The sequence below is a fragment of the Coccinella septempunctata genome, chromosome 6 (assembly GCF_907165205.1).
Source record: "Coccinella septempunctata chromosome 6, icCocSept1.1, whole genome shotgun sequence".
Lineage (NCBI taxonomy): Eukaryota > Metazoa > Arthropoda > Insecta > Coleoptera > Coccinellidae > Coccinella > Coccinella septempunctata.
This window is the reverse complement of record NC_058194.1, coordinates 30,864,119-30,881,196: the sequence shown is the minus strand read 5'-3', so window position 1 is coordinate 30,881,196 and position 17,078 is coordinate 30,864,119. Positions and strand designations below refer to the sequence as shown.

At 40.1% G+C, this 17,078-nt stretch overlaps 1 protein-coding gene across 3 annotated transcripts in view; it reads right to left on the bottom strand.

The window, feature by feature from the left end:
* The window catches only part of LOC123315291 (bone morphogenetic protein 1), a 33,995-nt gene extending 19,378 nt beyond the window's left edge, over window positions 1–14,617 (bottom strand). For all 3 annotated transcript variants that reach the window (XM_044900937.1, XM_044900938.1, XM_044900939.1), the window contains exons 1-2: window positions 14,479–14,617; window positions 649–744 (exon numbers count right to left, since the gene is read on the bottom strand). In XM_044900937.1, coding sequence (XP_044756872.1) covers window positions 649–736 — 88 coding nt within the window. In that variant the 5' untranslated portion in view covers window positions 737–744; window positions 14,479–14,617. The remainder of the gene's footprint in view (window positions 1–648; window positions 745–14,478) is intronic.
* Between the last annotated feature and the right edge of the window lie 2,461 nt (window positions 14,618–17,078).

The following is a 17,078-nucleotide window of genomic DNA, read 5'->3' as shown; positions in this document are numbered from 1 at the left end:
GATACTTCTTAGATCTCGCAGTGTTAATGTGCCCAAGGAATGTTTTGGAATGATCGATCTATAAAGCGTTTCTCTTTCTGTTTTCCCTGCTCCTAAAACTCTTTCTTGTAGATTTTGTACTCATTTCTTCAGTGTTGGTCCGAAATTCATTTTCGAAACCACCCCTCAACTCCCGGTTTCATTTCTGCGTGCAAAAACTCTTCTTAACGCGTATCGATCTGCTCTATACCTCCATAATTTTCACCTTCAGATAGCCTGGTACATTGAATCTGATTTATGTACATGATAGCGGTGCTGCTGGCGTCAAAGTTGATGGCGAAGCCAGTTATAGTGGCGTGATGTGACACCAATAGCATGCCGCACATAATCTCTCCGAGATGATATCGGAAATATGGTGCAGGAGAACGACATCTCTATCGGACTACGAACATCAGGTAATGATCAACTATGGCGATACCCGAAGCTAAATTCACCGAGCTGTGGCTCACCGAACATTTGGTGAGATACAAGGTTCTTGAAGATTGTGGATTTTTCGGGTTTACTGTATGGAAGTGCTGTCCTTAACCTATTGGAGGCCCTGAGCACTTTTATACAAGGTGACCTCGTATTATAATTACGATTTGAAGGATTTTATAAGGAAAAACTTACCGCTAGTAACTTGAAGACATAGGGCTTGTAGGCAGAGAAATGACAGAATAAAACTTCTCCCTGAGGTGTGCCGGTGTACTGGGGCCATACTGTGTCCTGTAAAAAAGAAGAAATTAATTCTCTGAAACAATCTGAGTCACTGATGTTAGGTTCAATGTTTCAATCACTATTTTTTGGGTTCTTATCGTAGGGTAGTTATAGAACACCCTAATTCTTATGGAGAGGAGCAAATGGGGTCAAAGTCCTTGCTAAATAATAACCCAAAATTCAAAAGCAATGTCAGATCTCAATTGGATAGGATATTTCAATTTTAGAAAAATGCCATTTCGAGGATGAAAATCTAAACGAAGATACAAAGGCTCTCAAAAGATTCTGCATGTTCGAAAATGCAAATTTTCATATCAAACTATTTCCATCTCTCTAGCTGACCTCGCGTCAGCTAGAGTCTCATTCGACTCGTAAAACTCCTTATTCAATTATCCTGAAGAACTAATTTCGCAACTCGGTGTGCCAAAACAATGGCTGTACAAGTGCCTTTATGTTGAGGTAATTGAATGCCATTCTGAAGTGGCTGGATTTCCATTTAGTCAATATCTGGAGCCATAACTAATACGAACTTGTGCCCCTTATCCACGAGCACTCAGCCCACTTCGAGAGTTTGACTATGTTGAATGAGATTGGGATTTGGGTATTCAGGATGGATGTTATGTCTTGTTTGTCCCAGTTTCTTTCACCTCAACCTTAATTCCTTCCAATACCTTTCAAAAATTCAAGAGGAATTATATTTTTTTTTGTGTAGCAGGGGGAAAACCTGCAGTTCAGAAGAACCATCCTCTCCTGAGGGGGAACAAGTGTGGGGTTTCTCACTCTCCTGAGGTCCAGACCCACCAAAAAACCTTAACTGCTTCTTGAATATTGGTTCCGGACATTTGCCTATAAACCGTTCATCTCTTAGTCGGTTTTCTTCTCGCACACTATCGTGCTGGGATTTATGTGTTTATCCTTTACTGGATAACACTTTATTGGATTTTTCAATAAGTTTTAGTTCTTATTTTGATATCTTTTCAATTGATCTCTTGGTCTCCTTCGGTAAATTCGCATTCCCCTTTTGTCTTCCTCTGGGTCGTAGTCCACTAGTCTCCTGAGTTCTTGATTCGGATGGTTTTTCGCTGTTTCGAATAATTTCTGTGCTTTTTCTGTTCATGAATACCGTTATGGTCTCCCATTTTAGGTCCCTATAAATCTGTCTATTCCTGACAAACCAAGGTGCATCTATTGCACATCGTAGCAGCATGTTTTCAGTGGCCTGAATTCTTTTGATATGGCTCTTTGCCGCGAAACCCCAGGCAACTTATCCATAGGTCAGTTGAGGCCTAGCAACGGCTTTGATTATCTTCAATTTTGTCTCTTTCGACATGTGGCTTCTTCTTCCTATCAAAGGGTAGAGTCTATTCATCGCTCCTTTCGTTCTGTCGATTGCTTATTTGATAGGACTTTTCCAAGTTAGTCCTTTGTCAAGCGTTATTCCTAAATATTTGGCTTCATTTTTCCAGTCGATTTCGTCGCCGTCAACTTCTAGATTCGTCGTGGGTCGCAGTCTTCTCTTCTGCAGTAATATTGCTTGGCTCTTTCGTCCATTGAGCTTGATTTTCCACTTTATGCACCAGTCTTTTGTTTCGTCAATCGTTTCTATTACTTCTGGGTTGCGGTGTCGAGTTGCTATGCCTGTGTCGTCAGCTTATAACGTTAGCATGGTTCTTGGATTCTTCGGAATATCGTGGATGTATATGTTGTACAGAAGTGGCCCAAGTACTGATCCTTGGGGTACTCCAGCGTCTATATCTCTTGTTGAGAAGCATTCTCCTCCCACTTTTACGTAAAATCTTCTATTTTTGAGATAATTCCTGATCAACTTGCATATTTTGATCGAATATCCAACAAATCTCATCTTATATATTAATCCTTCATGCCATACTCTGTCGAATGCTCTGGCGACGTGTATTAAAACAAGACCTGTAGCTTGTTTATTTTGGAATCCCTCTGTTATGTACTCTGTGAGCCTTAATAATTGTTGTTCTGTTGAATGCTCTCTTCTGAATCCGAACTGTTCTGGTGGTATTAGTTTCAGATTTTCGGTTTCCCCATTTAGCCTCGTGGATATAATTCTTTCTACTACTTTTCCTAACGCCGACAGTAGACTTATCGGTCTGTAGTTTTATGGGAACTTCTTCTCTTTGAATGGTTTATTGAACACTACGACTTCCGCTGTTTTCCATAGAGGAATTATACCGAACATTGGGAACAACATAAATCCTTCTGCTACAACGAATAAGTTATGCAGATCATCTATATTAGATGTAAAAATGGATTTGACCTGCACGTACCTTGCAAGCCTCGAATAGGCACCAAATTCCCGAAATTCCTCCAAACACCGAAGCCTATATCCATTCCATAGGATTCCAATCATGGCATTAATCAAATTTCAATCATTCTCCCCAACTGTCGACCCCCGATTTTCAATTTCTTTCGTCCACAGTCTACCGTATCGACTGTTCATTAGAAGCAGAGCTGTCTCAGCAGTGATCACTTTCAAATCTGGCCATCTTCTCGTCACACACTCGAGTCCTCGCTAGCTCTAAATTAATTGCTTTTCGATGCTATACTACCCCCTGATTGGAAATCCATCGCTAAGACGAATAACATGGCTGGGTTTTTTTGGACGAGGGACCGGATGAAATGAATGGCGGAATGATACGCCAACTAGATTACTTACTGGGAAAGTTGTGGGGGGTTTTCAAACTGCAATTTGTGTCCTGGAAGGCGGATAAATTTGAAAATCGTTTGGGTTCGATGCCGGGGGTCATTTTTCAAGGGGTCGTCGAGGGTATCTTCAAAGCAGTTTTTCTAGTCGAAACTGAAGGGAGGAAATGAACGACTCCAGCGAGAGTTTCATATCTCCAGTAGTTTCACAGACGAGGGTAGGCAGATTTGTCTTTAATTATCCACGTTCTTTTTTCATTTGACGCCCTTATTTTCGATTTTGACCATCTGGTGTTCCTGATCTACCTGAATCATACAACTTGATGCTTTTTTGACAGATTCACTGTTAATTTGATTATTTTGATCTTCAAACTTGATGAACTTGGTTGTCATTCATTCATTCATTGCTGTATATCGTTACTGGGAATAAATCTCCAAAAAGAGAAGAAAAAAAATTGCGAACAGACTTGTAATTTCTTAGGGCTAGTTACGACTGTGTGCACTCCTGTGACTGAAGAGACCCAACCGTGACCTGTAGATCCTTCCTCACTCAGGGCATGGATAGTCACCAACCAGATCTGGCCGCCACTGTATTCTTCTCCAGTCTCCATTACAACTGTGTACCAAAGACCCTCCACTGTGATCTGTCTAACGCTAGTTGTTCCCAGTTATGATTGGCATAAACTGATTTTAGGGATTGATATAGTATATCCCTATACCGCTTATACTGGCCTCCTGGTTTTCGGGCTCCCTCTGTGAATTCGCCATACAGGGCTATTTTGGAGAGTCTTGTGTCTTGCATCCTCAGAATGTGGCCGCTCCATCTGAGTCCTGCCCTCGTTACTTGAGTCTCAATTGTTGTACAACTCGCGCGTTGCAAGACTTCTGCATTCGAAACATTGTGGAACCATCTGATGTGCATTATTTGTCTTAGATGATGTTGCGTTTGTTCAAGCTGTTTAATATGGTTTGTGAAGTTCTTTTTGAAGAATTTATTATAAATGTGTCAATGTGAAAATTCTACGAATAGGTTGGAAATTAATTAGTAAGAAAAACGCCTCATACGACGAATTTCGAAGGGCTATAAAAGAAAAACGTTGAAAGTTGGAGAAAAACGATTTTATTTAGTCGAATCAGTAGGATAGACAGTTTTTGTGCTCAAGTTTTAATAATGAATTGGCTAAGATTGCAGCTGTCAGCAGCTATGAGCTGATGTAGTCGATTTTTTTTAGGTTTCGACAGTTTTTTGGGAACGAGCATTATGGCCCAGATATCCTCGGTTATTCGCTGCTTGAGTTGTGGCAGGGTGTGTGGACAATGTTCAGAGACCTCATCTTCAAGGTAGCCCCAAAGAAAGAAATCGCAGGTGCTCAAAACGTACGAACATCAAAGCCCTGATTCCTTCCGGTCCAAATCATGGGCCGATTAAAAACTGCAGATCCTAAGGAACGCAAAGAGCTCTTCCGCAGGTATCTGCCCCCACCACAACCCGAGCAATGACCCTTCGTAACTGGTCACTCGGCTCTGACTCACCCTGCATGTGTTAAAGTACATTTCGTTCTTTGTTTTTTCATATTTTCACTTCGTTTCCATTAATAGCTTGTGATTGTCATCGGTTTCAGAGCACACAGTTCCCTTCGAAGGTTTTGAAAGAAGTATAGCCTGTAACTGTGATCATTCTGACCCATTTAATGCTGGAATAAGACCTTGGCTCTATTTTGCGACTATCTATCGAACTCCCTCATCAGCCCTCTCTCCCCCGACATCAACGTCTTCTTCAGCAAAGCCCTTCACGATGCTTCCCTCACCGCGCAGCCAGATCCGAGAATCAGGTCGGCCAATTTAAATTTAAATGCAAGGATGAAAGGACCATCTAGTCTGAATTTCAAGTATATACAATCCGAGCTCGAATTCGCGGAAATACAGAGGCTTGTGGGCTTCCACCCGGTTTATTATTCAGGCTGGAAGCCGAAATTGATCCGCGTGTTCCTACGCCACTGATGAGATTATTAGGTGGTATGAAGTGTTCTAAAAGAGGAACGATTGTGCCATGAATCTTCGAGATGGAAAGGTCTGTCGCGACACTATTCGTTGCTCTGTTTCGAAATGGATATTTCAAGGGAAATGGCGCCGGAATTTGAGGTTAGGTGCAACGTGTCATTGAATGCTGGTAATTGAACTATTGTGCCATGATTCTTGCAGATGGAGAAGTCTGTCGCGACACTATTCGTTGCTCTGTTTCGAAGTGAATATTTCAAGGGAAATGGCGCCGGAATTTGAGGTTAGGTGCAACGTGTCATTGAATGCTGGTAATTGAACTATTGTGCCATGGATGTTGCAGATGGAGAAGTCTGTCGCGACACTATTCGTTGCTCTGTTTTGAAGTGAATATTTCAAGGGAAATGGCGCCGGAATTTGAGGTTAGGTGTAACGTGTCATTGAATGCTGGTAATTGAACTATTGTGCCATGAATCTTGCAGATGGAGAAGTCTGTCGCGACACTATTCGTTGCTCTGTTTCGAAGTGAATATTTCAAGGGAAATGGCGCCGGAATTTGAGGTTAGGTGCAACGTGTCATTGAATGCTGGTAATTGAACTATTGTGCCATGGATGTTGCAGATGAAGAAGTCTGTCGCGACACTATTCGTTGCTCTGTTTCGAAGTGAATATTTCAAGGGAAATGGCGCCGGAATTTGAGGTTAGGTGTAACGTGTCATTGAATGCTGGTAATTGAACTATTGTGCCATGAATCTTGCAGATGGAGAAGTCTGTCGCGACACTATTCGTTGCTCTGTTTCGAAGTGAATATTTCAAGGGAAATGGCGCCGGAATTTGAGGTAAGGTGCAACGTGTCATTGAATGCTGGTAATTGAACTATTGTGCCATGAATCTTGCAGATGGAGAAGTCTGTCGCGACACTATTCGTTGCTCTGTTTCGAAGTGAATATTTCAAGGGAAATGGCGCCGGAATTTGAGGTTAGGTGTAACGTGTCATTGAATGCTGGTAATTGAACTATTGTGCCATGAATCTTGCAGATGGAGAAGTCTGTCGCGACACTATTCGTTGCTCTGTTTCGAAGTGAATATTTCAAGGGAAATGGCGCCGGAATTTGAGGTTAGGTGCAACGTGTCATTGAATGCTGGTAATTGAACTATTGTGCCATGAATCTTGCAGATGGAGAAGTCTGTCGCGACACTATTCGTTGCTCTGTTTCGAAGTGAATATTTCAAGGGAAATGGCGCCGGAATTTGAGGTTAGGTGTAACGTGTCATTGAATGCTGGTAATTGAACTATTGTGCCATGAATCTTGCAGATGGAGAAGTCTGTCGCGACACTATTCGTTGCTCTGTTTCGAAGTGAATATTTCAAGGGAAATGGCGCCGGAATTTGAGGTTAGGTGTAACGTGTCATTGAATGCTGGTAATTGAACTATTGTGCCATGAATCTTGCAGATGGAGAAGTCTGTCGCGACACTATTCGTTGCTCTGTTTCGAAGTGAATATTTCAAGGGAAATGGCGCCGGAATTTGAGGTTAGGTGTAACGTGTCATTGAATGCTGGTAATTGAACTATTGTGCCATGAATCTTGCAGATGGAGAAGTCTGTCGCGACACTATTCGTTGCTCTGTTTCGAAGTGAATATTTCAAGGGAAATGGCGCCGGAATTTGAGGTTAGGTGCAACGTGTCATTGAATGCTGGTAATTGAACTATTGTGCCATGGATGTTGCAGATGAAGAAGTCTGTCGCGACACTATTCGTTGCTCTGTTTCGAAGTGAATATTTCAAGGGAAATGGCGCCGGAATTTGAGGTTAGGTGTAACGTGTCATTGAATGCTGGTAATTGAACTATTGTGCCATGAATCTTGCAGATGGAGAAGTCTGTCGCGACACTATTCGTTGCTCTGTTTCGAAGTGAATATTTCAAGGGAAATGGCGCCGGAATTTGAGGTAAGGTGCAACGTGTCATTGAATGCTGGTAATTGAACTATTGTGCCATGGATGTTGCAGATGGAGAAGTCTGTCGCGACACTATTCGTTGCTCTGTTTCGAAGTGAATATTTCAAGGGAAATGGCGCCGGAATTTGAGGTTAGGTGTAACGTGTCATTGAATGCTGGTAATTGAACTATTGTGCCATGAATCTTGCAGATGGAGAAGTCTGTCGCGACACTATTCGTTGCTCTGTTTCGAAGTGAATATTTCAAGGGAAATGGCGCCGGAATTTGAGGTTAGGTGCAACGTGTCATTGAATGCTGGTAATTGAACTATTGTGCCATGGATGTTGCAGATGGAGAAGTCTGTCGCGACACTATTCGTTGCTCTGTTTCGAAGTGAATATTTCAAGGGAAATGGCGCCGGAATTTGAGGTTAGGTGTAACGTGTCATTGAATGCTGGTAATTGAACTATTGTGCCATGAATCTTGCAGATGGAGAAGTCTGTCGCGACACTATTCGTTGCTCTGTTTCGAAGTGAATATTTCAAGGGAAATGGCGCCGGAATTTGAGGTTATAGATGCAACGTGTCAATAAATGCTGACAACTGCTTCTGTTCAAGGTGAATTTATTCAATGAAAGTAACGTGAATTCCCGAAAGCACTCGCGATATTTCTGTTAAACCCAATATTTCCTGTTTATCTGTATTGACACTAAGTTCCCTAACCGAGATAAAATTCTGACAGCTTTTCAACCCTGCGTCATCCCACATTATCCTCGCAGTTTTCGCTCGACTCATTTCTGGAGATTTCCATGAAGAACTGTGCGGTTTTCTGCGAGTTCACCGAGTATCGGGCGTCTGATGACCCGATACAGCATTTCACGCCCGTTTGTCGCCCTGTCCCGACCCGATAAAAGCGCCGACGCCCATGATAACACCGCCACGCCCATCTGGAAACGACGGCGAAGACGCGCCAAAGATTTAGATGCCGTCGGGGCGTTAGAAGGCGATGAATTTATTGGATGCCGACTCGGAAAAATTGAAAAAAAGTAATCTAACTCTACGAACGAGTGAGCGCTGTTAACGGTTTCGAAGAGGGTGGGGGAATTCTTGAAGATCACTGTTATCTGCTAACAGATTTTTTTCACAGATGCCTCGGAAAGAATGCAGTTGGAATGCAATCAAATTTTCCTTTTCTTTAATCCTTTATTGAAAGGACTTGGATGTGATGAAAGATTTGACGTTCCACACAGCTTTTTTCTTGTTTCGTTAGCCGTTTCCTAATTTCCCAGTATTTCTTACTTTTATTATGAAATATTTCGAAAATTAGGAATTTGTCTTCATGAATCTCACGTCATTCAGTTTTTTTTCCTACATATGTGCTCATATCCATCCAGAATGTTTCCTACTAAGGCCCGGTACTTTCATCGTGCGAATAACTAAATTTATTCGATAGATAAGTCTTATTCTCGGTCTTATTCTCAGGATAAGTAAAAATGCAGTCTTTTCACTTTCAGATAGTGTTATTAATCGAATAAATCTGTCATTGAAACTTAATGATAAGAGTTTATTTGACATAGATCGAATGTCGGTACGTCATTAAAGGTTGAATTTTTTAGATTCTTGATGCATGGTTATTCTTTGTGTGATTTTCACGAAATATCTGCTTTCTAGATGCAATTATGACAATTTTTACAATGCGGTATCTCATTTTACATTAATCAGTGAAAAGTTGTATACCGTGTTTTCATAGAATTGTTATTGATCAAATAATTTCATCTGAAAGCACCGAAATGAAATATCCTTCATAGATAACCTCAAGATAGGAAATTATTTGACAGATACTTATTCACATTGAATAAAATTCATTCGAAGGTGAAAGTAGCGGGCATAAATGGTTTTGAACTAAATATCATAGAATTGGTTTGTTTGTATGTTGGAAGGAACCTCTGGAATTGCCGCCCATAATATCCAAATTCCCTCGAATATAGACCCAATATATTTTCCAGAGCACCATGATTATAGATCATTTTCACAAGGATACGTTCCTAGACCAGAATCTCGATACTGGGCTATGCCCCTTTAGACAAAAATTCCCCGATGAAACAGTGTTGTCGATCTCGATTTCAGCGTGGATAATTTCTTAAATCGTTCGATAAATTTCCAGAACCTAGGTGAATCCTGAAATTTTACCGCTCGTACTATTCTCTCACAGAAATCCTCGCAAAATCCTAAGCAATTTATTTCGTAATTCCTTTTACCATTCGCGCAAGGTTTCATTCTTGAGAGTTACGTGCCCAGACTTTGCCAGCAAGAATAAGCTCGAAAATAATGCCGTATGATTGACTGGTGGAATGCCCTGGATCAGCCCAGTTATCTACGTTCAAAGAACAAGGATTCTATGGGTTGTTCCTACTGATGTTTCCGAATAGAACCCGAGGAGAAATGGACCAGAAAATATTTATTCTAAAATCCTAGAATTCAAGATTGAAAAAGGGTTTTTCAGTTTTAGAATTATTGAAAGTTTGAGATACCAGTTGTGAAACTTTGCTGGAATTGAAGGAAATAAAATTTTTGTGATGGAGAGCCACACAGCTTTGGAATTTCGAGAAGAGAGAAATGGTATGAATAGAACGTAGAAATTTTGTTTTTCAATAATCACGAAGAGGTAAATTTTCCATTGAAGATGATGACCGATCGGGAAGGCCAGTTTCTGTGTCACTTCCCGAAAATATCGATGCAGTTCATGACATGATTTTATCATACAGTCGAATTGGGCTAAAAGGGATATTTGAAGCACTGAATATTTTATAAGAACGCGTTCATCATATAGTTCACGTCAATTTGGACATGAGAAAAATTGCTGCAAAATGGATCCTCAAATGTTTGAATGTTGACCAAAAGCGTGCAAGGGTAGAAGCATCGCGTTCGATCTGTGCTCGATGTAGACTTCTTCAACCGAATTGTTACTATGGATGAGACCTGGGTACATTTCTACGATCCAGAAACAAAGCAACAATCGATGGAATGGCGACACTCTGGTTCTCCAAGACCTAAGAAGTTTCGTGTCCAAAAATCTGCTGGACAAGTTCTTGCTTCAGTTTTTTGGGATTACTATGAAGTAATCATGATTGATTTTTTGGATAAGGGTAGAACAAAAACCAGAGATTACTATTCGATAGTACTGACCACTCTGCGGGAAAAAATCAAAGAGAAAAGACGCGGAAAGCTTTCCAAAGGTGTTTTGTTTTTGCAGGACAACGCCCCTGCACACAAATCTCATGTTGCCATGCGAAAAATTCGTGATTTAGGGGTGTTCTTTCGTTATCTAGGATCTTCGTTTTCATATTAAAAAAAAATGTTGTCGTTCGATTTGTACCATGATTCAAGAGGAGCTTCAAGACTCAAATCGACTCACCATATTATCGTTAGATGCGAAAACAAGGGCAGAGGCAAACGATAGGCAGGAACCTCCAATATCACCTGGAAATAAGAGGAAATGGAAATCAGTCTCCGAGAACTCCCAGGATCTGATCAGGACTAACTTGAGGAATTAAATTGCGACCTTACTGTAGAGGGGTTGCAGACGAAACTCAATCGGAAGGGGAATCATCTAAGTCGAATCAAAGAGGGAGGAAAGTATCGTTTCTATGTTTTACCAGATTTCGTCGATACGCACACTAATGAAATTATGAAAAGATGTTTTGAAATTCGATCATGAAAGGTTTCTCTTTGTTTTTGTCGAGATCCTTCGAATTCATGAGAAACTGAGAGGATTTATAATAATAAGTATTAAGTATGCTTCATAAAACTGTTTCTTATAGATGCCTACTTCATCTTACCAAGTTAAAGAAGAATATTATATAGAGAACGAGAGGTAAAACAAGGAGGGACTTAATGAATAAGATGTGAGATGAAGATGCATGTAAAACAACGAAGGATAGAAGGGTTCTGTTCAAAGATGATGCTTTAAATTCATCTACAAAAAATAGTAATTTTTTTAGTAAATATACAAACAACAAATCTCAACAGTCTTGGACGAAAAAAGGTTTGCTGATCCTCCATGTTGTTCAACCATTTTTATTCAGCCCATTCTGGCGGTAAAATGCAGTAATTGTTCATGCAACTTATCATACGACCTTGCGTTTTGATTGATGCTTATTATATACTCGACAGGCTGAGGAACCGTCACTTAAAAACCATTATAAATCCTATCTATGAGTATTCAACTCAATGGTAATACATAGACATAATTATCTCTCTCGCAAAAAAAAGTGAATTTACTCTTTACCTTCCCCTGAAGAACTATAAAAACTATATTTTAAGTATATCCATGGAAGAAAGTCTACTATTGTTCCAAAATAATCGGAAATATTTGATTTATCGCTTGAGTATTCCTCCACGAGCTATTTCTTTGGTTTAAGTAGGTGAAAATCTGAGCAGAAAAATAGGTTAAGGATATTTTTCTAGTTTCCAAGCATTTCTTAATCTTTTTCTGGGAAATTCCGGAAATTCGAAGGAGCGTTCACTTGAAAAATAAATTGGTAGAAAATGGTACAAAAAGCGATGCTTTTCGTGAGGAAAATAATCTAATTTCCATCATAATTCTCATCAGTGATTAGAATTTATCGAGAAAATTATACTTTCAACGTGTTCTTCAAGTGTTCAATAATTGTAGGTACTACCTATCAAGAAACTTGATAATAATATGTATTTCCGAAAAACTCTCAAAATTTTTCAGTTGTCCACAACTTGTAAGGAAAATTTATTTTCCCCGAAAATGAACTTTCCCTCTGAAAATTTGATAAAACCGTGGGCATTCCTGATAGATTTTCTGGGTGTCAAAACAGCTTTTTGATGTTTACGTCTCTCGGAACTGAAACGGGCAAGGTATTTTAACATGGAAGGGCAGATTCATCGGCTTCTGAATGAAAACGAATCCAGTCTGAGTTCCGCGAACCAAGTTCGGATCAATAGACATGTGTTGACGCACCCTCCGCTCTACTTACTACAACAACCAACTTTGTCAGGCCGGAATCCAAGCCAAAAAGCTGCAGATCCATCCGGAAAAATGCGCTGGATTCCTGGAGATAACCATTCCGTGAATTTTTCCGATTTTCAATTCAGTTTCACGTCCATGACTGTCTGAATAGCTGGCGAATACCTCAAGGGGAGGATTTTTTCATACAGATATTTTCCAGCAAAAGTAACAAGATTATTAAGTGTTAGAGTTGAGGTAGCAAATTCAACATTATGAAAACTTTTCGATTCTTCGCTGAATCTCATTGTTTCTAGGATAAAGCCACTTGAAATTAATCGAATAGTGGGGATATAGATGGGGTCAACAATAAATATTATTTAAGCAAAAGCAAATGTTTTAAATCACAGAGAAAATGAAAGATATAGCCTTTAAGAAATTTCCGAAGTTTCATTCCCTTTTAACGCGTATTTTCTCTTGGCCTATTCGTGAAATGAAAGAGAAATATGATGAAAATCAACACACGTTTACTCAGAAAAATATTCATCAAGCTGAAAATGATGCAGCTGACCAGGTAGACAGTGCCATTATCTATACGGTTAAAAAAATCTAATATTTTGAAGAATTCATTCAATTCTTTAATATTTTTGCAATAAAATTCACAACGAAATGAAATTAATCCTACTATTGTTCAGCTGGAATAAAATTGATGCAACGGAGAGAAAACTGATATTGAAATATCAGGATCCTTGTTGGGTGATCCTTGAGTGGATAGTTTAATTCACTCTCTCAAACAACTTATCTTTGAATTTCTATTGTCCAGCTTATTGAATGTTGTTTCAGTATCTTTGTTTGGTAGGAAACTGTCGATATCATTTCAAAATTTGTTAGGTTTCATATGAGAACCCAGAGAGTCACAAATCATGATCCTCCTTTTCTTCTGACTTCCTTATAGATGACGCTTTTAGTTTTCATACAACATCGACAGAAATTCGAAGTTATATCGCGAATTTCGTATAGCAAATATAGTTTGCTATGGATTCTTCAATTTTGTAGCTTGTATTTCTTCCAGATAATTTCTTATAATGACTCTTTTCAATGATTTATTTTAGAGTATATTTTTGTTTTTCAACTTTTGAAATAAGTATTCGATGTAATGAAAATTATTATTAGGAACAATAATGATGACAAATGCATTGTTTTTGGCCCAAAAATCTTAACGATGACTAAATTTACCTTGGCAATTTCATTAACACAAATAGAGCAATTTCGAATGCAAGAGAAACAGTGATGTGTGAAATACTGCTTACACAAAAATATAATCTTCAGATGAAAAGAGTTAAGAAGCTTGGAAATTAACAATCATCACATAGATTTGTACGAGTTTAATTTTTCATCTCAGAACGTAGTGGAAAAGGGGTAGAAACAGAGTGGTATTCATCGATATCATTGTCCAGTCCAGCATCTAACATTCTGATACTTTCATATACCCTTGGATACTCTTCTCGAAATCTCGATCTACACCATCTTGATTTCCTTTCCCAATTCAATTTGGTCCTGATATCGAAAAGAAATTAGTCAAACGAACCAAAAAGAATGAACCAAGTAAAATATCATTCGGCCACTTCCCATGCGCACAAAAAGCTGTTACGCCCACATCGCCAAAAAACCACGAAATCACATAAAAATACAAGAAATTAACCAGAAAAACACCCTGAAACGTGCCTTGAACATCTTTGGGCACCCTTCCGAAGGACCCCTGGGTCAAAATTCCGAATTGGAGGCTTTGTTTATTTTGTCTTATTGTGTTGGTGTCAGATGAGTATCGAAGCTGTGTTTTTGAGGAATTTTTGGGGAGAATGAGAGGTTTTTGAGGGTGATTTGGAGGTTTTAGATGGTTTTAGTGGGTGGTTGTGAGGTTTGGTAGATTAGAGGTGGGGAAGTGTTTGTGTTTAGGGAAGACCCGCCCCTTGGTGTTGGGTAATGGTAAGATATTAATGTTTTGATGGATTTCTCAGGTTATTTCGAGGTTTGAGATGGTGTTTTGTGGTGATGGAAGGGTTTTGAGATTCGGGATGGTCCATAAGAATAGCCTCGGATATAGGTCAAGAACAAACAGGGGTTGTTTTGAGAGTGTATTAAGGGGCGTATATACCAACCCTTGCAGACAGCAGTTCGACGCGATCAAGAGGTCCTCAACGTCGGCCATGTTATCCTGGGGGAGAAGTGGCAGCAATAGCAGTCGGGGTGGCACTTAGAACAACGAGACTCGACACAGTGGCGTTCGTGGATCTCCTCGGTAGTCACAAAGTGGTCTCGGTGAGCACACATCACAACATCGCGCCGCAGACGACGCGTCTCTCACTTGCGGTGGACGTCTTCGTCAGGAGCACCAGAGGAGGCGCCCCGCCCAGTCTCGTGACATCGTCAAGGGTCGGTCGCCTTTTCGGTACCGACATGCAACCGCCCCAAGCCGCGACAACGACGGAATGGGAGCGGTCGCGCCGCAACCGGGGGTCGGCGTCTGCGCCCGCCGCGACGTCGGGCAAGCGCGTCCTCGGATTAAGGAATCGGTCTTTTTCTTTTTCGGAGATTTCTCTGCCGAAGCCGGAAGGAGGGGCGGCCAGCCGGTTGTTATGCGGTGCGGGGTGCCCCAAGGGTGCCTTCTTGGACTAGGAATAAACGCCGATCTTCATTTTTCGAATTTTTCGCCTTCCAATGTACTTTTCTACGAAAATGCTGAAGGGCCACACAAAAAAAAGATCCAAATGTATAATTCCGACTTGCTAAGTCAGACTTAGCTCTTGAGTTACAAGTCGGAATTCTGAGGTACAAGTCGGAATTCTGAGATACAAGTCGGAATTCTGAGAAACAAGTCGTAATTCTGAGATACAAGTCGGAATTCTGAGATACAAGTCGGAATTCTGAGAAACAAGTCGTAATTCTGAGATACAAGTCGGAATTCTGAGATACAAGTCGGAATTCTGAGAAACAAGTCGGAATTCTGAGATACAAGTCGGAATTCTGAGATACAAGTCGGAATCCCGATTTGCAGGTCGTAATTCTGAGTTACAAGTCGGAATTCTGAGATACAAGTCGGAATTCCGACTTGCTAAGTCAGAATTCTGAGTTACAAGTCGGACTTCTGAGATACAAGTCGGACTTCTGAGATACAAGTCGGAATTCTGAGATACAAGTCGGAATTCTGAGATACAAGTCGGAATTCTGAGATACAAGTCGGAATCCCGATTTGCAGGTCGTAATTCTGAGTTACAAGTCGGAATTCTGAGTCACAAGTAGGAATTCCTATTTGCAAGTCGGAATTCTGAGATACGACTCGGAATTCTGAGTTACAAGTCGGATTTCTGTAATACGAATCGGACTTGCAAGTTGGAATTCTGAGTTACAAGTCGGAATTCTGAGATACAAGTTGGAATTCTGAGTTACAAGTCGGAATTCTGAGTTACAAGTCGGAATTCTGAGATACAAGTCAAAATTCTGAGATACAAGACAGTAGTGGGGCTAGAATTGGTCGAATGTTTTGTTGCATTAGATTGTTGCCGAATCATGTGAGCAAAATGCCCTCTGTAGAGCAGATTTGTCTCATTTAAGGCATGTATAGGCACATTTGGACCCTTCACGTACGCCTACCCTATCTCTTTTCTTTCAAAAGTTTGAACGGACGTTTCTGATTCTGACCATCTCACAGAGGGGTTCGTCGTAACCTAAGGGGAATCAGGATAATATGATAATATATAATATCTGTAGTATCCATATATCATAGGGACTACTAAGGACTAATGGCCAGTTTCATAATCAAACTTAAATAAGCTCCTTCAATTTTAAAGCTTTCCTTCAACCCTACCGAAACTGACACTAAACGAAACTTAAAGTGACTTTGAACTTGATTATGAAACTGGATGTAGGAATTTCGATAAAGTGCTCGAATCACTAAGCAGTAAGGAAGATTTTGAAAAGTTCCCAGGAGCAAAATTCTCGGGAGTACAAAAATACTCCTAGTGCTTTCATAAGCACTGAGCACGGAGCTTTGGGGCAGCTCAGCTATGGTGCAACCGAAGAGAAAAAATAGAATATCATTTCATTCATCCAAAATTCCTCCAAGAAAAACACATTCACGGATCAAACGCAAAAAAACAAAAGTCATTAGACCTATTTTAGCCCTCCTTCTGCCTTGTATCTCAGAATTCCGACTTGTTGCAAGTCAGAATTGGACGCTATCTAAAGAATATTTGAACGTTTTGTAAATTAAAAGTAATCTCAATATTTTCTCGTACAATGCGCCGTTTTCGAGTTATGTGATGTTCAAAAATAAAAAATTTCTGTGAGATTCGAAAAATTGGGTACTTTGACCGAATACAACTTTCTTTAAAAGATCCACAGATGTGTAGTGTCACAGATTCAGCTAGTTATTCTGAAGGTAATTTTAATTTTTTCAGGGGTGGCACAGCTTATTATGAAAACTTAAAATAGCTATATCTTTTTATCAGGGCCGAATCGGAAAAAATGGTGTAGGAAAAAAGTGTTTCTTTTGACCTCAAAAATCTACTGTTGAAATCTTGGAACGAGTCAAAGACTCACCCTGTATAATGCAATGAGATATGCATGTACACTTCAAATAACTTTGTCCTGACTACATTTGAAAGAACCTACTACGTGCTTTAGTCCCAATTCCTAATGTCTGGAAGTACAAGAGAAAAGTTTCAGTCTGGAAGTGCCCCATTATGTTGATAAATGTCTC